Consider the following 18114-nt stretch of genomic DNA (forward strand, 5'->3'; position numbering starts at 1 on the left):
TTAGATTGTCTAGTCAAATTAATAGCGACGAGTTAACTGGTAATACCGAAAGAACTAGTCGTTGACCAAAATCTATTTGTAATGACTAATTGGGCTTTCAAACTAATCGATCCAGTTAGTCTTGGTCTTTCATAAAACTAACCTATTGGATGTATTTAATAAACAAAACACCTCTCGTCCTGGTTAATTTCAAAAAGCTGGGTTCGCTTAGAAACTTATAAAACGCCCATCTTAACTTCTCCTTTTTATCTCCAAAAGTTGAAACAGTTCTTGAATAATAATAATAATAATGTTTAAAAAGATGATTTCTTTGGCCTCCAAGTCAAATTGGACGCAATACAGTTTTATCAAAAATAATGGGTTTGCCAGGAGGAGATTCAGCAGTGAAGCAGCAGCAGCTCGTGAGTCTATTAATTATGACGTCGTTATCGTCGGAGGTGGGCCAGCTGGATTATCGGCGGCAATTAGATTGAAGCAATTGTGCCGTGAAAATGACGTGGACTTATCTGTGTGTGTTGTTGAAAAGGGGGCTGAAGTTGGTATGCTTCATTTACAATTGTTAATTTAATATTTAAAAAGATGCATGCTAATTGTTAGTAATATTTGGCAAATACATGATTATCATCTTTTGTTACAGACTTTAAATAGGTTATCTGGTTATTGATTATTTCAAAAAGTTTAGGCAACCAATCCCAAACACCTCTAATCTGTGTACAGGTGTAAACGAGCTCAGCTCGTGAGTCATTTTTTCAAGCTCGAGCTTGCTTTGCTTATTATTTTTATAATCAATTTATATGCGTTTTAATTATATTTATGTTTTTGCGAAACGAGCTAGGCTCGGCTCAGGCTCGTGAGCAGGGCCTTAAACGAGCCAAAGCTTGGCTCGAGCTCGGCTTTGTAGAGTGAAATCAGTACAAAAGAGTTAAAAACTTATGAACGATCTTCCTATACAAAACTCGAGCTTGTGCTCGGCTCGTTTGCACCCATAATTTTGTGATTATTATGAATGTTTTGGCTTCACAAAATCAAATCTTGGTTTAGGAATTCAAGTTTTGTGTATTACATGGATGTTTTTGTGTTAAAGTTTCATCATACCGTGTTATCATATAGCTGTTTTTGCCTCAATTTGGCTTGTAAATTCAAACACATTGGTTTTCTAAACCCTCAACCACTAATTACCTAGTTCTGATTTTTGAATTTGATGTTATACTTGTTTATAGGCGCGCATATATTATCGGGAAATGTATTTGAGCCTCGTGCATTGAATGAACTTATTCCAAAATGGAGAGAGGAGGAGGCACCGATAAGTGTTGGTGTTTCTTCTGATAAGTTCTTGTTACTTACAAAAAAGCATGCCATCCCAATGCCAAATCCTTTCGATAATAAGGGAAACTATGTTATAAGGTAACTAAATTATTACCATTATGACCTTGGTTAGTTCTAGCAATAGTTGTGATGAATCGTATACTCCATGTATGAATTAATTAAATTTGTGCTTATCTATACATTTTTTTGTAATGTATTACATTTGATTCAGTTTAAGTCAGTTTACGCGTTGGTTGGGACAGAAGGCTGAAGAATTAGGAGTTGAAGTATACCCTGGGTTTGCAGCTAAAGAGGTACTAGTAGTGGGTGGATTCAGCTATGTTTTATCTCCAAAGGGTAAACTGGGCATGATTTGTAAAAGATAAGTTTAAGAGGAAATGCGCCAAACTGGTCAAAAATCACCCAAAGGGTACTTTTAACACGTAGAACTTCCTAAATCATTATATATAAAAATTAGATTGTTTTTATCACCAAAATGTAAATGGGCATAATTTAAAAAGACCAATTTAAAATGAAACGGGCCAAATGGATCAAAAATCATCAAAATGGTATTTGTTATGCATAACACCGCCTAAATAGTTATGCTCTAAAATTAGATTGTTTTCTCTCTAAAGGATCAAATGGGCATTAAAAAATAATAGTTTTAAAGGAAACGACCAAACGTGAAAAACCATCCAAGGGTATTTGTAATGCGTAAAACCTTTTTAATCATCATATTTTAAAAATTAGACTTTTACAGAAATTATATAATTTTTGTAATCATATTGGACACAGTAGTATGTTTACATGTAATCATACAGGTTTTGTTTGATGAAAATGAAAATGTTATTGGTATTGCAACAAACGACATGGGAATTGGCAAAGACGGTTCCAAGAAAGATACTTATCAGCCCGGCGTAGAATTAAAAGGTACCATCTATCTTTATGCTTTGTATTATTATTCTATTTTATGAGCATTCCGGAAGACGGGCCCACACTTTCTTTTCAGGGCGTGTAAATCTTTTCGCCGAAGGATGTCGAGGTTCACTGTCAGAGGTTTGTGAAATTAAACAAGTTCTTGTTTTCTCATGTTAATCTTTACTTGTTTATTCTGTTTTATAATATGTTATGTATTTACATTTACAGAAAATAATAAGAAAATATGATCTCAGAAAGAAAGGGGAGGGTCAACACCAAACTTATGCATTAGGAATTAAAGAGGCAAGATAAACTTTTTTTGTTTTTATCTTTTTTCCAACTTAATTATTCTTACAAAATTTTGAACGTGTTAACGTTTTAGGTATGGGAAATCGACGCTGACAAGCATAAACCTGGTGCTGTTCTTCATACCTTGGGTTGGCCCTTGGATCATAAAACTTATGGGGGATCCTTTTTATACCATATGCAAGACAGACAGGTCAGCATTTTTATTATGTTTCTTTATGGCATAAATTTTAGGATGTTAAATCAATAAAATGTTTGTATGGTCAAATGTATGCAGGTTTCCATAGGACTAGTGTGTGCTTTGAATTATCATAATCCCTTTTTCAATCCTTATGAAGAATTTCAGGTAACTTCTTATAACTAATTCATTGACTTTCAGTTTTTTAGGTTTTAACATAACTTAAGTTTGTTAAGTAGGATGTTTATTTCACTTAATTTGTTATTTTCTACAAGCATGTAACACTTTTTTTTTTTTTGCAGAATCTCAAACGTCATCCTGCAATCAGGCCTCTTCTAGAAAATGGGACGGTTCTTCAATATGGTGCCCGGACTTTAAATGAAGGCGGTTTTCAGGTGCATTTTTCAATTCAATTGTTAAATAACTGTTTTGTACATTTAATCATGAAAGTGAGTAAAAATATAACGCTAGTTAATTTTCAGTCTATTCCATATCCAGTGTTCCCGGGGGGAGCAATTGTTGGCTGTTCAGCCGGCTTCTTAAATGTTCCAAAAATAAAGGGCACACATACAGCTATGAAATCAGGTAAAATGAATACATCGCACGTTTTAGAGTAATTGTAAATATCCTTTTAATAAAAAAAATCATTTTATTCTGTTGTAGGAATGCTAGCAGCTGAATCTGCTTTTGGAGTACTTCGCAAGGGCTCGAATATGAAATCATATTGGGAAAGTTTGAAAAGTTCATGGATATGGGAAGAGCTTCACCGTGCACGGAATTATCGTCCAGTTATATTCTTTTTTAAACTATTATTTTGGTCCATTTGTAATTCAGTTTCTAGAGAATAACGGTTTATGTTTGCAGGCATTTGAGTATGGGCTTTTACCTGGTATGGCTATAAGTGCATTGGAACAGTAAGATCTTATTATATTATTATTATGATAATTATTTTTTTCATTTTTACTACATGCATTTGTCATGTGATGATACATATTCACATGGCTACTTTAACTATGGCAGTTATTTACTAAAGGGAAGAGTCCCATATACATTAAAACATGGAAAACCCGATCATGAAGCAACACATGTAAGGAGTTCATATGATTATCTGATATTGAATATCTGTATAGTCAATGCTGAGTATATAATATATATCAAATGCATAAATTTCCCACAGGAAGCAAGTCAATGCTCTCCAATTGAATACCCAAAGCCAGATGGGATTGTAAGTTTTGATGTACCGACCTCCCTGTACAGGTGTTAACAACACTTAATTTTAACTTTTAATAAGTTATATTTTATGTTCCTAGCATTAATGCTTTGTTTGTATTTGTTGGATAGGAGTAATACAAATCATGATCATGACCAACCGGCTCACCTTCGGTTGAGGGACCCTAAAGTTCCCGAGCTGGTAAATTTTCCAAAATATGCTGGTCCAGAATCACGATATTGTCCTGCACGTGTATACGAGTAAGATGGTTATTCTTAGTATTTTTAGTTTGTTTTAATTTTCTATTCTCTCACTTTGTAATTTTTTTTTTCTATAAATTCAGGTACGTTTCAGATGATAATGGTCAATTGAAGCTGCAGATTAATGCTCAGAATTGCTTGCACTGCAAGGTGACCTGCATTCTTATTTACTAGTGGTTTCAAATTGAGCGGGTCGGGTAACATTTTTGTTATGAGTAAAACTAGGGCTGTACATGGGTCGGTTTTGACTTTTGGGTTCAAACCGAACCAAAACTGAATATTCGGTGTTTCAGTTTGAAACCGTTTGGGTTGGGTTTGGTTTTGGCTTTAACATTTGGACTTGAAATTTTTGGGCGGAAAAAAAAATGGCCCACAATAATGATTTTGGGCCTAAATCTTTTAATCATTAATTGATTATTATATGTTTGGGCCGAAATATCTTGGTAACTCTATTTATTAAATTCTTATAATTACTTAAAATCCAAACTTAATAATGAAAATCCATAAATTCGGTTTGGATCGATTTTTTCAGTTTTAATTACATGCATAACAAAGTTTGGTTTTTATGAAAACATAAAATCCAACCGTATGTTTTTGTTCAGGTTGGGCTACTTTTCGGTTTCACCCAAACATTATTATTTTAGTCAAAATTTTAAAGTTTTAAGACACTTAGCATCACATTTTGATTACAAAAGTTGTATTATTTCAATAGATAGTCTTGTTTGAACAGAATGGTTGTGCATATACCAAGTGCCTTTGACCTGTTTTTATCTAAGCTTTATATTTTTTACTCATTTGACTCATCAAGCGATTTTTCATTACCCGATTTATAATTGATACGTCAAAAGGGGCGGGCCGAAGACGTTTGGGTAACAGGTCAAAACACATAATTTTGTATTACGGGTCAGGTCTGATATGCACTTTGTTTGAAATTGATTATTGATTTGTTTTCGAGCTGCAGGCTTGTGATATTAAAGATCCGAAGCAGAATATCGAATGGACAGTGCCAGAAGGCGGGGGTGGTCCCGGATACTCAGTAATGTAAACCAGTTTAGTCAATAAAAGCAGTAGAACTTCTGTTTAACATTTGTAGGACTTTTATGGGTACCGTCGCCAAATAAAATGATCATAATTAATAAAATGAACCAAATACACATCAACTGGTATAACATCAAACTATGTACTCATTTCCAAGGGACTATCAACTACCAAATGCACGCCCTAATGACCGACCTAATTTGAAACTTTAACCAAGATTTCGTTGCTGTGGGTGCTGCTGGTGCTGAAACTGGCTAAGTTGTGGTGGTTGAAATGGACGATGGTGGTGGTTTCGGGACTGAACCTGGAGTTGCTGAAATTGTTGAGCTGTCAGCATTGTGTGCCTGGCTTGGTTGTTGGGGTTAAACCGCAGGTTCGGTCCAAATAATGGAGGGAATAATGGAGGGAAGTTGACCACTGGTCCACCATTTGTGTGGTTTTGACCTGTAAGTAGTTTTAAATGGAGCATCTCCCTCTTCAGTTCATCAGTTAAAGCTAAGTACAACAACAAAGGAACATTAATTCAGTTTAGTAAAGTGAATTAATGTTTTAACTGAACATCTGAACCAACTTACCATCTTGCAAGTGAACTTGTTGCTCCATGGTTTTTAACTGCAATCTGAGTTTGTTGTTTTCGACCGTCAAACCGTGCACATCTCTCTGTAAACATTACAAGCAAGCCAAAACATAAAATCTTTTGTCAAACACAAGATGTTTATAATGATTCTTCAAATCAGTGTATGAAATAGGCAAACCTGCAAAAGGGTCAACTGAGTAGACAAAGATGTTGCTTCTGTTTGCAGTATTTGGACTTCTCTCTCAAGCCCAGTTATGTATCTCATCTTTCTTTCCTTTGATCTTGCAGCAGACTGCCTATTTGCCCATATCCTATTCGCCAAAAGTAAATATTAGCGCAAATGTACCTAGTAAAATCTCACTCATATAGTAGGGTATGGTGACGAGGGCAAGTTCTTGTTCAATCTCCATTGAGGCCTGTGGCTTCAGAAAAACTTTCTTTTTCCATATATAGTATAGTAAACTAGATAAGGCAGATTACTATGTTATAATGGTATAACAACACATTTGAAATGGTAAAACAACTAATATTAAATATATTATGATCTTCTACCATAATATATTTTTTAACAAAAAAAAAATTAAATATATAAAGTAATTTAAGTTTTAAAAAAACTAGTATTAAATAAAAAATAGGTTTGCTATACACACACCATTCACATTCTAATGCCAATTTCAACAGCACTTTGAAGGTTAAGATGTCAAATCATAGCTTTCTACTTTTCAAATGACTGTTTGAGGATTCGTCAAACGGCCGTTTGAAGGTTAAGATGTTAAACCATAACCTCCATTACTTTTCAAACGGTCGTCTGGCCGTTTCCTAGTTTACCCTCCCAACCACCATTGACTTTCGAAATCAATCTTTTATTGTGTTTTTAATACCTTTTCGCACGCTTTGGATCAACAAGAGCAAGCTCAGCAAGCTTGGCATTAGACAATGATTTCTTTGTATCAATTAATAATGGTATATCTTCAGGACCAAATGTAGTGGAACAATCCATGGACAAACTATGCTGATGTTTAACTTTGGACCTATCACTAGAACCATGATCATGGTCATCAAGCGGCTGTGTAGCGTTACTCTCGACCTCTAAACAACCCGACTCCTCAACATCACAACCAGATTTTCCATCCATATCAAGGAACATCGAAAATAAATCTTCTTCGGTTTCTTCAGGACCCATTAAGTCACCCACAATACCAAGATCACTATTGAAGCTAATATCATCGGGTAGAGTCACGATTTCTGAATGGGCCCGTCTATGACCCGAATACTTGGGCGGGTTATCGGGCATTTTGCTTATATCATGACTGAAATGATGATGGTTCTTGTTTTGCATTTTCTTTATAACCGTTTAACCGAAAACCTGAATTCCAACCAGAATGTGACAAATTCCCATTAGGGTCCTGAGATTTATTCTTCATTTTACACCAATTAAATCCTTGAATTCGATTTCGTGTGTCTGGTGAAAACACATATTAAGGCATTGCAAGTTTTGGTACGTGAATCAAAATGTGAAATGATGAATCATGCATGCATATTAATGTTAATCAAGGGTAAGAGCAAATGAAAACCCATAAAAATGTTTCTAACCTCATAATGGAGATGTGGTGTTGGCTTATGAAAGCAAGGCTCCTATGAAATGAGGTAACGTAGAGCCTAATGCCATAAACTTGTTAGATAAAATTTAATTATTTTGCCTACAAGCCATAAAGAATTATTAAAAAAAAAAGGAAAATTGGATTTTAATAATCTCAACTTTCTGTTATTGGCCGATAATAATCCTAACTTTGTTTATTTCCACAAGTGGTCTCAAATTTAAAAAAGTTGGCTCTCAATGGTCTTCCGTTAAAAAAAAACCTAACAGCGTTAAGTTTTTTCTGAATTTCAAACTGATTTTTTAGGACTTTTGATCGGAAGGAGGATACGAGTCGACTAACGTAAAACTTAGCTCGAAATAATGCTTCAAATGACTTGATTAGTGCTTCAAATCAGGTGTTTGAACTTCAAATTAACAAAAATTAAGCTGTTTGAAGTATCGTATCCTTCTTCCGATCAAAAGTCCTAAAAAAGCAGTTTGAAATTCGGAAAAAACTTAACGCCGTTAGGTTTTTCTTAACGGATGACCATTGAGAGCAAACTTTTTTAAATTTGGGACCACTGGTAGGAATAAACAAAGTTAGGATTATTATCGGTCAATAACAGAAAGTTAGGATTATTAAAATCTAATTTTCCTAAAAAAAAACAAGTAATATACATTTTTTTTACCTACAAGCCATGTTTTAAAGCCCCTGAAATAAAATAAAAAAAAACACGCACGCAACTTTTATAATAGCTTAATTAAGTTCGTTAGTTATAATAACTTTTCTTTTCCTCCTCCCTCCCAAAACAAAAGGGCCTTCCCGGGCCCACTATTTAGACCCTATTCCTTTGCAAAATTGATTTTGACCCCTAAGAACGCTCCAATGACGACTTAAACAGGTTAAGAATTTCACCTCAAATAAAAAAAAGGAAAAAAAAATCCCTCGTATGTAAGACCACAAAACATAAAGTTCGTGCAAAAATGAAAAATAAGAACGTTAAAGCTTAAATGAAAACAAAAACCTCAAACCTTCAAAAAGAAAAACCAGAAAAATGCACCAACCCTTCAGAAGGTGTTTGGGTGAGCTTTTAAAACTTGCTTATTTGTTTGTTGAAAAGCAAAATGGGTTTGGCAAAGCTTCTTCAAAAACTTTAAATTGGAGCTTTTCAAAAATTGCTTTTACTTTTCAAAAAGCAAATAAACAAAAAAACAATTTTAAAAGCTCACCAAAACATCCCCTCAAAACAATACAACTTAAAAAATTTTATAGACTGAAATGCTTTAAAATTGTTATCGACTAAAATGCAAGACAAGTGTTGATGTAAAGATTTTTGTAACGGGATTTAAAGCTCTATAGACGTGTAAAGCTATTCTTCTAGCTTGAAGTGCAGTGGTTTTGTTGTTAGCATTGTGTCGTAGTTTGCTTGAGCTTAAAGATAGGTTGTGCACACAATAAGAAACCCCTTAGGAGACTCGAGGCCAAAGTCCGGGGACTACCAAGGTTAAGTCTCATGAACCACTATCGATCTAATATGTAGACATGTATATATGAATGCATGAATCATATTAAGTGTATAATATATGAGATTTCGGTTTTTCTATCTTTTGGTTTCATTTTAATTGGTCGATTTTTTCAGTTCGGTTTCGAAACTTTTGGTGTTTTTTTTTTCCTGTCCAGTTACGTGTGTCCAACACTCGACTAAACATATTTCTACCTAATTTCACTCATATTTATCTTGGACCCATTCTTACTCATTCCAACTTTATCCTTCTTTTAGTTTGACCCATAATAACCCTAATGGGTCGCATTTTCTCCGACATTCATACGACTTAAATAAAAGCATAAGACTAAGACGTCTTAACCACCGACTTATTCTAAGTTAGATAGCTTTATATAACTTAGCATAACAAACTAATTCAAATAATTAATAACTATAAGTAAATAATAATAATAAAGACTTGTGTGACACATTTTAATCATCTTTCAACATTATGCACGTTGAAAACCATATAGAACCAAACCACTTTAATACTCCCACAGATACATAGTAACATCTTTCATTTCATCATTTATTTATTGTTTACATAATAAAAAACCATTCAATGATGGTTCTATTCTAGTTAAAGCTTAGTTGGTACTTAGGTTGTTGATTCGGAGAAAACAGCCCAAAATGTTTCTCGGACTCTTGTCCATCTTTTCGGTTTTCATCAAACATCGCAAACAAATACGTCTCAATATTTCTCCCAGGCCGCGCAGGCGTCCCTGACGCCCGCTTCATATGCGCAATCAGATTCCTATGATAAGTTCCCGCGTTTTCAACCGTCGCGCCCTTGTTCCCAGCCGACGGCCACCCGCTCTCCGACACAACAATCTCCAAATCCGCACCGCCAAGACGCGACTGAGCCACATAATGAGCATCGTACATTGCATCAAAAAGATTCGAATATTGTAAATCGTTATCATTCACAACAGTTCCCGGATTAAACAATGCATACGCAAGACCGACATTTGAGTCGCCCGCGTAAGCGAAGTACGGGTATATGTTTACTAGCATAGGCGAATTATTTTTGACTAGGAATTTTATTATTGGCTCAATAAATGAAAAATGAACATTGTCCGCGAATACCCCCTCACTTGGCGGATATGATTTGGATAATAAACCCGTGTAGGTCGCGGTAGAGACTTTTATTCTATTGGCCAGTCCGGCGTCCCGGATAGCTTTCTGAATATTTTCCATTGCGGGAAGTACAAAGTCGACGAACACACGCTTTTCGTTATTCGGGTCGACTTCATTTCCAACGGCTATGTATCGGAATCTGACGTTCGGGTAGTTTAAGATGTTGGTTCGGACCCACTCGGTTGCTTTATCAGGATCTGTAAGAGATTCGAGATGTTCTGAGTGGAACATCGAGGATGAGTTGGATACAGGTTCGCCTGAGTGCTCGAAATGTAGCTTGATTCGGGCCGTAGATTCGCATCTTCGTTATCCTGTTCCTCCTGTAAAGGTTTACTACAGCTTGTTCGGATGGCAGACCGTAACCGATTTGGCCGTAGCAAACACCTACTGATCCAGCATCGATCTGTTTTGAAAGATATATCATTTTTCATTACAGATGCAATCATTTTACTAATTGGAAATTAATTATACTAAGTGTATAATTGCATGTTGCCTGCTTGCCTTCTGTTTCGATATAATCCAATGAACATGATTGTTTTAATTTAAATTTTCAGCTTTCTGTTAAAAAAAAAAGTAAATTTAGAAAAAATATGCTTCTAAGCATACCATGTAAGAAATGTACACTTGTAAATAATTAATTAATTAATTATAGTAAATAAAAACATAAGGAGATTTTTTTTTTAATATTTCTAGACGTTTAACTAAACCATGATCTATTTGTCTAGTGGTATAATGTCTCCTCTCGGTATGTGAGGTTGTGGGTTCAATTACGTGCAATTGCATGGAAAAGATTTGCTATTAAAAAGTGAATACTTAGCCAATGTCCTTAAACTTACAACTATGAAAACTTCAAAAATAATTCGCCACGAATATAATTTAAAACATGCATGTACGTACTTGATATTTTTAGTAAATAAACTACAAAGGTATAAGATTATATAATATTGGCCCATGAATTAGTACCCAAAGGTTGTAACTAAACGAACTAACCAGTTCATAAATAAGTTTGCGATTTGTTAATTAGTTACCATGTTGTACATCTTAGACTAATTAACTCAAAACTTGATAGTATGTGATATATATTTGTATTTATAGAACACACACATATATATATATATATATAGGGGAAGTATAAAATGAAATATATATATATATATATGTATGTATGTATATATATATATATAGAGAGAGAGAGAGAGAGAGACCTGTGAAGATGAGGAGCTTAATTACTAGAAAGAGCAAGCAAAGTAGTAGGAGGTTTGTTGCCATGGTTTGAGTTTATGGAATTTGTTCATGACATGAAACCATATATATAATCAATAAAATCAACCATGAACCAATTCAGTCAACTCAAATACAAAACACAAATACGGTTTCATAATTTGTTTCGCTAAATAAATAAACTTAAGAAACGAATTGGTGTGACAAAATAATTTTTAAGTTTTAAGTTTTTATGAAACCATAATCAATTTTCAAAGTTGTCTAAATAGCACTAATTATTTTTTATACGTGAGTGAATTTGATGTTACCAAAAAAAAAAAACCCATGTTTCCCACTGTTTTACTAAATTCATTCGATGTTTTTTTTAAGCTAAAGTAACTTAATTTTCATTATTTGTTAAATTCTATATGATTATTTTATAGATCTTAAACTAAAGTTTTAAAAATGGGCCCATATAAAATATATATGATCTTGATTAGTATTAAAAATTATTATTTTTAATTTACTTAAATTTAACAATTATGGAACTTAGTTATTATTTAGTATTTTTTAACTGTTATTTACTGCTCCTAGTTAACTGGGAAAAGAAATCATTTAACAAGAAGTAAGATGTATATATATTTCATTTGTTACCTCACATATGATTGAAACAACTGACAATATTAAAAGTTGAATGATTTTGAAAAACAAAAAAGAAATTATCAACTTTAGTGGAACATTGAAATTAAGTTGATTACATGCTTTTATCCAATTGGATTTATTTCAATGAAATTGAGAAATTATCATAATAGTCATGTACACTAGACTCGTTGAGTAATGCCCGCCCTTTGATTTTTTTTACTTTTCTTTTAATTGAGGTTTAAACACCTTTTGATACGTATATTTATGGGGTGTTTGGAATTGCTTATTTTATCTCCCTATAATTTATAGCTTATAGGTTATAAGTTGCAAGGTGTTTGATAAAATTAAAAATTATAATTGTATAAGTCATAAGGAGGTAAAATAAGTAATCCATCATTTCCATTTTCTCACTGGAAGGAACAGAGAGAGATAGAGAGAGTGTGTGTGTGCGGATGGTCCAATCACAATTGGACCCGCACTGGAAGGAAGAGAGAGAGAGTGCGGACAGTCCGGGGAGTGTGTGAAAGCAAAATTTGCATAGATGAAGAGGTAGGTCCCAGCAGAGCCCAGTTGGACCCGCATGACTCACCTTGAAGAGAGACGTCTGCGTAGAAACCAACTGGATCCGCAGGACCCACCATGCTCAGAGACGTGACGTCCTTACGCGCAGTACGCAAGCTGTTACCGCAGGAAATGCCTCCCAATGGTGAAGTATTCCGCCTGTTCCCGCAGCTGCGGATACAAGCCATCAGGGAAGGCCACCCGCGCAGCAAGGCTACACGCACAAGGCACTTAGCTCTCAATAATTCAGTTGTCACCTGAAGGAATGAGCAAAGCCGGGAACAATCCCGCACAAAGGCGGGAGGGGGAATACTCCCGCCCAAATAAGCCAGTCCGTACGATACGTGAAGATCTTCTGTACTGTACCTGACGAGGTATGGGCAAAAGATCTGACCAAAGATACGACAGCTCATTGACAACAGTATGGCGAGCAGCATGCTCTTGTACTGTATGTCACCATTAGCCGCTGCCTACTCACCAACTCCTGTCATACCACGTGCATAGCCGGCAGTTGGTGGAAAAGGAATAGTACACAGCAGGCCTGGTCACTGTCAGCCGCTGCCTACCCACCAACTACCAGCATGACACGTGCGTAGGCCACAGTTGGTAGAACAGGAATACTATTCAGCCGGCCATACCTTCTTGGAAACCTACCTTCGGCTATAACTATCCCAAATGGTATGATCATCTCATCTTATCATCTTATCATCATATACTATCTCGTATTACATATTATACCGGATATCTGCTCTAGCAATCTCTTAATATACATTTATATTCAAGAGCAATCTAGTCTGATTCTCACGCCGGAGGGTGGTCACAAGAAGGAACCCCCCCTTCTCAGTGACGAGCTCACGGTGTCTGTTTTACAGGTTATCAGAATAACCATCTTTGCCGGGTCTAACCCCTCGTGGGAAACATCTATTCAACCCCCAGGTTACCCGTAATCTGCCCGGGGTCCGATTAGTGTTTCTTCATTGGCGCCATCCGTGCATAAAAGCTAGAATTTCATTTCTTTTCAGTTTTTTCAAACTTCTGGAAAGATGGTTAAAGAAACTCCGGTAACCACAACCCCAGCTACTCAGGGGGATACCGGCGACTACACAGTTTTTACGAACACTACCCCAGTTACCCAAGCTGGGGCAAGTGCAGTAAATAATCGCTCACTGGGATTCACCGATACCCAGTTAGAGAGACAACGAACGAGGCTCCCCCGCCAAACACTCGATGAAGTTAAAGCGTGGGCGGAAGCACGTCAAAAAGAATTCCAAGCCGAGTTGGATGAACGCTTACGTTCACTCCAACAGCCTGAGGAATTCGGAGAGTACTGGGACAATGATTCGGAGGAATTCGGATGAACGCTTCAAACCAAAAAACGCGGGTGGAAACCCACGTGACTTCTCCAAAACATTCAGACCAACTGTGGCAAATGCGGGAACGTCCAAATTTGCAAGGGACATTGCGGAAGCAATCGTCCCGAAAAGTGCCAAACAGATGTCCAACATCGGCACTTACGATGGTATATCTGATCCAGACGATCATTTGAACAGGTTCATAGCTGGGGCAACCGTCAGTAGTTGGACGGAACCTACGTGGTGTTACATGTTCCAAATGACGCTTGTTGGGGCTGCTAGAGCGTGGTTCGATCGTCTACCGGTCCACCACATCTACGGTTGGGAAGACTTCCAGCAAAAGTTTAGCCAACACTTCAGCCAGCAAAGAAAGTATACCGAGGAACAATGGACAATCCTCAAATGCATTCGAGAGGAAGATGAATCTTTGCCAAACTTCATCACTCGCTTCAACTCAAAGAAGCTAAGTTTGGGTAATATTAGCGAAGATTTTGTTCGCGCTGCTTTCATCCAGGGCGCGAACGACCCAGAGCTCATCCGCACCTTAACGGGTAAAGATGGCATGCCATCCACATGGGATGCCATCATGACAGCGGCTAAACGCTTTGCGGAAACGGAGAAGCAACTGGGTAGAGATCTCCCCCAGAGCACAAACCTCTACACCCAGAAAACAAGAGAAGACAACGTCCTTACCGCCCGATTAAACAAAAAGCGGAAGCTAGGAATACTCCCGCCCAAATAAGCCAGTCCAAATAAGCCAGTCCGTACGATACGTGAAGATCTTCTGTACTGTACCTGACGAGGTATGGGCAAAAGATCTGACCAAAGATACGACAGCTCATTGACAACAGTATGGCGAGCAGCATGCTCTTGTACTGTATGTCACCATTAGCCGCTGCCTACTCACCAACTCCTGTCATACCACGTGCATAGCCGGCAGTTGGTGGAAAAGGAATAGTACACAGCAGGCCTGGTCACTGTCAGCCGCTGCCTACCCACCAACTACCAGCATGACACGTGCGTAGGCCACAGTTGGTAGAACAGGAATACTATTCAGCCGGCCATACCTTCTTGGAAACCTACCTTCGGCTATAACTATCCCAAATGGTATGATCATCTCATCTTATCATCTTATCATCATATACTATCTCGTATTACATATTATACCGGATATCTGCTCTAGCAATCTCTTAATATACATTTATATTCAAGAGCAATCTAGTCTGATTCTCACGCCGGAGGGTGGTCACAAGAAGGAACCCCCCCCCTTCTCAGTGACGAGCTCACGGTGTCTGTTTTGCAGGTTATCAGAATAACCATCTTTGCCGGGTCTAACCCCTCGTGGGAAACATCTATTCAACCCCCAGGTTACCCGTAATCTGCCCGGGGTCCGATTAGTGTTTCTTCATTGGCGCCATCCGTGCATAAAAGCTAGAACTTCATTTCTTTTCAGTTTTTTCAAACTTCTGGAAAGATGGTTAAAGAAACTCCGGTAACCACAACCCCAGCTACTCAGGGGGATACCGGCGACTACACAGTTTTTACGAACACTACCCCAGTTACCCAAGCTGGGGCAAGTGCAGTAAATAATCGCTCACTGGGATTCACCGATACCCAGTTAGAGAGACAACGAACGAGGCTCCCCCGCCAAACACTCGATGAAGTTAAAGCGTGGGCGGAAGCACGTCAAAAAGAATTCCAAGCCGAGTTGGATGAACGCTTACGTTCACTCCAACAGCCTGAGGAATTCGGAGAGTACTGGGACAATGATTCGGAGGAATTCGGATGAACGCTTCAAACCAAAAAACGCGGGTGGAAACCCACGTGACTTCTCCAAAACATTCAGACCAACTGTGGCAAATGCGGGAACGTCCAAATTTGCAAGGGACATTGCGGAAGCAATCGTCCCGAAAAGTGCCAAACAGATGTCCAACATCGGCACTTACGATGGTATATCTGATCCAGACGATCATTTGAACAGGTTCATAGCTGGGGCAACCGTCAGTAGTTGGACGGAACCTACGTGGTGTTACATGTTCCAAATGACGCTTGTTGGGGCTGCTAGAGCGTGGTTCGATCGTCTACCGGTCCACCACATCTACGGTTGGGAAGACTTCCAGCAAAAGTTTAGCCAACACTTCAGCCAGCAAAGAAAGTATACCGAGGAACAATGGACAATCCTCAAATGCATTCGAGAGGAAGATGAATCTTTGCCAAACTTCATCACTCGCTTCAACTCAAAGAAGCTAAGTTTGGGTAATATTAGCGAAGATCTTGTTCGCGCTGCTTTCATCCAGGGCGCGAACGACCCAGAGCTCATCCGCACCTTAACGGGTAAAGATGGCATGCCATCCACATGGGATGCCATCATGACAGCGGCTAAACGCTTTGCGGAAACGGAGAAGCAACTGGGTAGAGATCTCCCCCAGAGCACAAACCTCTACACCCAGAAAACAAGAGAAGACAACGTCCTTACCGCCCGATTAAACAAAAAGCGGAAGCTAGGAATTTGGCAGTCAGGGGTAAACTTTGACACCTCATCCGGCTTGCAACATCGGTTAGGCGGAAGAGATAACGTACAGTCAAACCAGAACTCCAGATGGACGCTGCTCACCAAAAGCGTCACCGAGATATTCGCCACTGAGGAGCTCCCATGGCCAAAGGCTCCAATAATCCGACATCGTCACAATGCTGATCGGAGCAAATACAGTGACTTTCACAGGACAAAAGGCCACAACACTGAAGAATGCACAGACGTAAAGGACATGGTCGAAGCATTTGTCAGAGATGGGACGCTCGCGCACCTCGTGGCGCAATGAACGCTGAGCAAGCAGATGAGTGTAGAACCCCAGTTGGGGAAAACACGAATAAAATTACAGCTTCAATGTTGGAGACTACATACTGCGTAAACAACGAGATCCCGAACCAGATGCATATCGGCTCGATGGCACTCCCATCCCAACAACATGGAAGGGAGCTCAATTACACAGTTTGCATGTAGATCAATTCCAAATTTGTAAAGAAAAGGCCCAGAGCCACTTCTAATGGAAATGATTCTCCTTAGAACATCGACGCTGATGATTTTACATTTATACTTTTATGAACTTCCAACACTGATGCCGGTTTTCACCGCATACATAAGTGTGAAAGTCGTTGCGTGGGGAAGGCGGCAAAACCCGCATAAACCCAAAAAATGGCAAACCTTCACGCAGGTCAGTTAAAGGTAAAGTTCAGTCATCCCAAATGAAAGTGCCGGTCTATCCGCATGAATCATGATAGAGGAAACTGAACACTAACCTATTAACAACCGCGCGTCGAACGGTTAATTTATTCAACACTGATGCCGGTTTTCACCGCATACATAAGTGTGAAAGTCGTTGCGTGGGGAAGGTGGCAAAACCCGCATAAACCCAAAAAACGGCAAACCTTCACGTAGGTCAGTCATAGGTAAACTTTGGTCATCCAACTAAATGAAAGTGCCGGTCCTAACCGCACAAATCATGAGAGGAAACCGAACCTATTGACAACCGCGCGTCGAACGGTTAACTTATTCAAAATACTTATAAAAATTTCTAACAGGATGAGGAAAACCTCCACGCAGGTCAGATGTAGGTAAAGTTTAGCCATCCTACTAAGTGCAAGTGACGGTCCTACCCGCACAATCACGAAAGAGGAAGCAAAACTTCAACCTATTATCTACCACGTTCAAAGGTTAACTTATCCTAAACACTTAGAAATTTCTAAAAAGATGAGGAAAACCTCCACGCAGGTCAGATGTAGGTAAAGTTTAGCCATCCTACTAAGTGCAAGTGACGGTCCTACCCGCACAATCACGAAAGAGGAAGCAAAACTTCAACCTATTATCTACCACGTTCAAAGGTTAACTTATTCTAAACACTTGGAAAATTGCTAATTTAAACTAAAGTATGCAAGTCATATAACGTTTATAAAGCAAGGAATCCAGTGAAAGTAGCGGTCTTACCCGCACAAAGATTTATATTTCATAATATTCATTACAAGAATGGCCGGGTAACTACCCGCCTACAAGAATATAAATCTATACAAGCTAAATCTATCCTAGCAGTGGGAAGGGATCTTCAGGATCAAGCTTCAGGTCCACTTCCACTTGGACCAGCACCATCAGTAGAGTGTGGCGGTTCAATGAAAGCTTTAAGGATAGCTAGCCCATCATCAGCAGCAGCAACTTCGTTCACCTTCTCCACCACCGGATGCGGGAAGGCGGCATACTGATTCACTGCTTGGTCGTACACAGCTTCAGTATCTACATCAAATAAAGGGAAGTTGGA

At 38.1% G+C, this 18114-nt stretch overlaps 2 protein-coding genes and 1 pseudogene across 2 annotated transcripts; 1 reads left to right on the forward strand and 2 right to left on the reverse strand.

Moving 5' to 3' along the window:
- The first annotated feature begins 301 nt into the window (after positions 1-301).
- LOC143548236 (electron transfer flavoprotein-ubiquinone oxidoreductase, mitochondrial-like) lies at positions 302-5248 on the forward strand. The gene is made up of 17 exons (XM_077039460.1): positions 302-539; positions 1221-1404; positions 1538-1619; positions 2127-2235; positions 2315-2361; positions 2452-2526; positions 2606-2722; positions 2807-2875; positions 3010-3102; positions 3190-3292; positions 3371-3495; positions 3572-3621; positions 3728-3794; positions 3885-3964; positions 4049-4177; positions 4261-4327; positions 5139-5248. The coding sequence occupies exons 1-17, from the start codon at positions 302-304 to the stop codon at positions 5220-5222; spliced, it is 1719 nt and encodes a 572-aa protein (XP_076895575.1). The 3' UTR covers positions 5223-5248.
- A 175-nt stretch (positions 5249-5423) lies between these two features.
- On the reverse strand, positions 5424-7131 carry LOC143548237 (putative transcription factor PosF21). The gene is made up of 4 exons (XM_077039461.1): positions 6674-7131; positions 5971-6103; positions 5791-5875; positions 5424-5710 (listed from the first exon to the last, which is right to left on the reverse strand). Exons 1-4 carry the CDS (start codon positions 7129-7131, stop codon positions 5424-5426), a joined length of 963 nt encoding a protein of 320 aa, XP_076895576.1.
- A 2356-nt stretch (positions 7132-9487) lies between these two features.
- Positions 9488-10446, reverse strand: LOC143548222 (glucan endo-1,3-beta-glucosidase A-like; annotated as a pseudogene).
- Positions 10447-18114: the final 7668 nt, after the last annotated feature.

This window comes from Bidens hawaiensis, unplaced genomic scaffold (assembly GCF_021521415.1).
Source record: "Bidens hawaiensis isolate Kalapana, Puna unplaced genomic scaffold, B.hawaiensis_p1.1 tig00014981_1, whole genome shotgun sequence".
Taxonomy (NCBI): Eukaryota; Viridiplantae; Streptophyta; class Magnoliopsida; order Asterales; family Asteraceae; genus Bidens; species Bidens hawaiensis.

Bases quoted from the DNA above. Each gene is read 5' to 3' on its own strand.
- LOC143548236 (XM_077039460.1), top strand. From the start codon at position 302: ATGATTTCTTTGGCCTCCAAGTCAAATTGGACGCAATACAGTTTTATC. The intron at 3,622-3,727 runs GTAAGATCTTAT...TAACTATGGCAG, and splicing joins GCTATAAGTGCATTGGAACA to TTATTTACTAAAGGGAAGAG. The intron at 4,328-5,138 runs GTGACCTGCATT...TTCGAGCTGCAG, and splicing joins AGAATTGCTTGCACTGCAAG to GCTTGTGATATTAAAGATCC.
- LOC143548237 (XM_077039461.1), bottom strand. From the start codon at position 7,131: ATGCAAAACAAGAACCATCATCATTTCAGTCATGATATAAGCAAAATG. The intron at 6,104-6,673 runs GTATTAAAAACA...TTTGGCGAATAG, and splicing joins GATCCAAAGCGTGCGAAAAG to GATATGGGCAAATAGGCAGT. The intron at 5,711-5,790 runs GTAAGTTGGTTC...TGTTGTACTTAG, and splicing joins ACAAGTTCACTTGCAAGATG to CTTTAACTGATGAACTGAAG.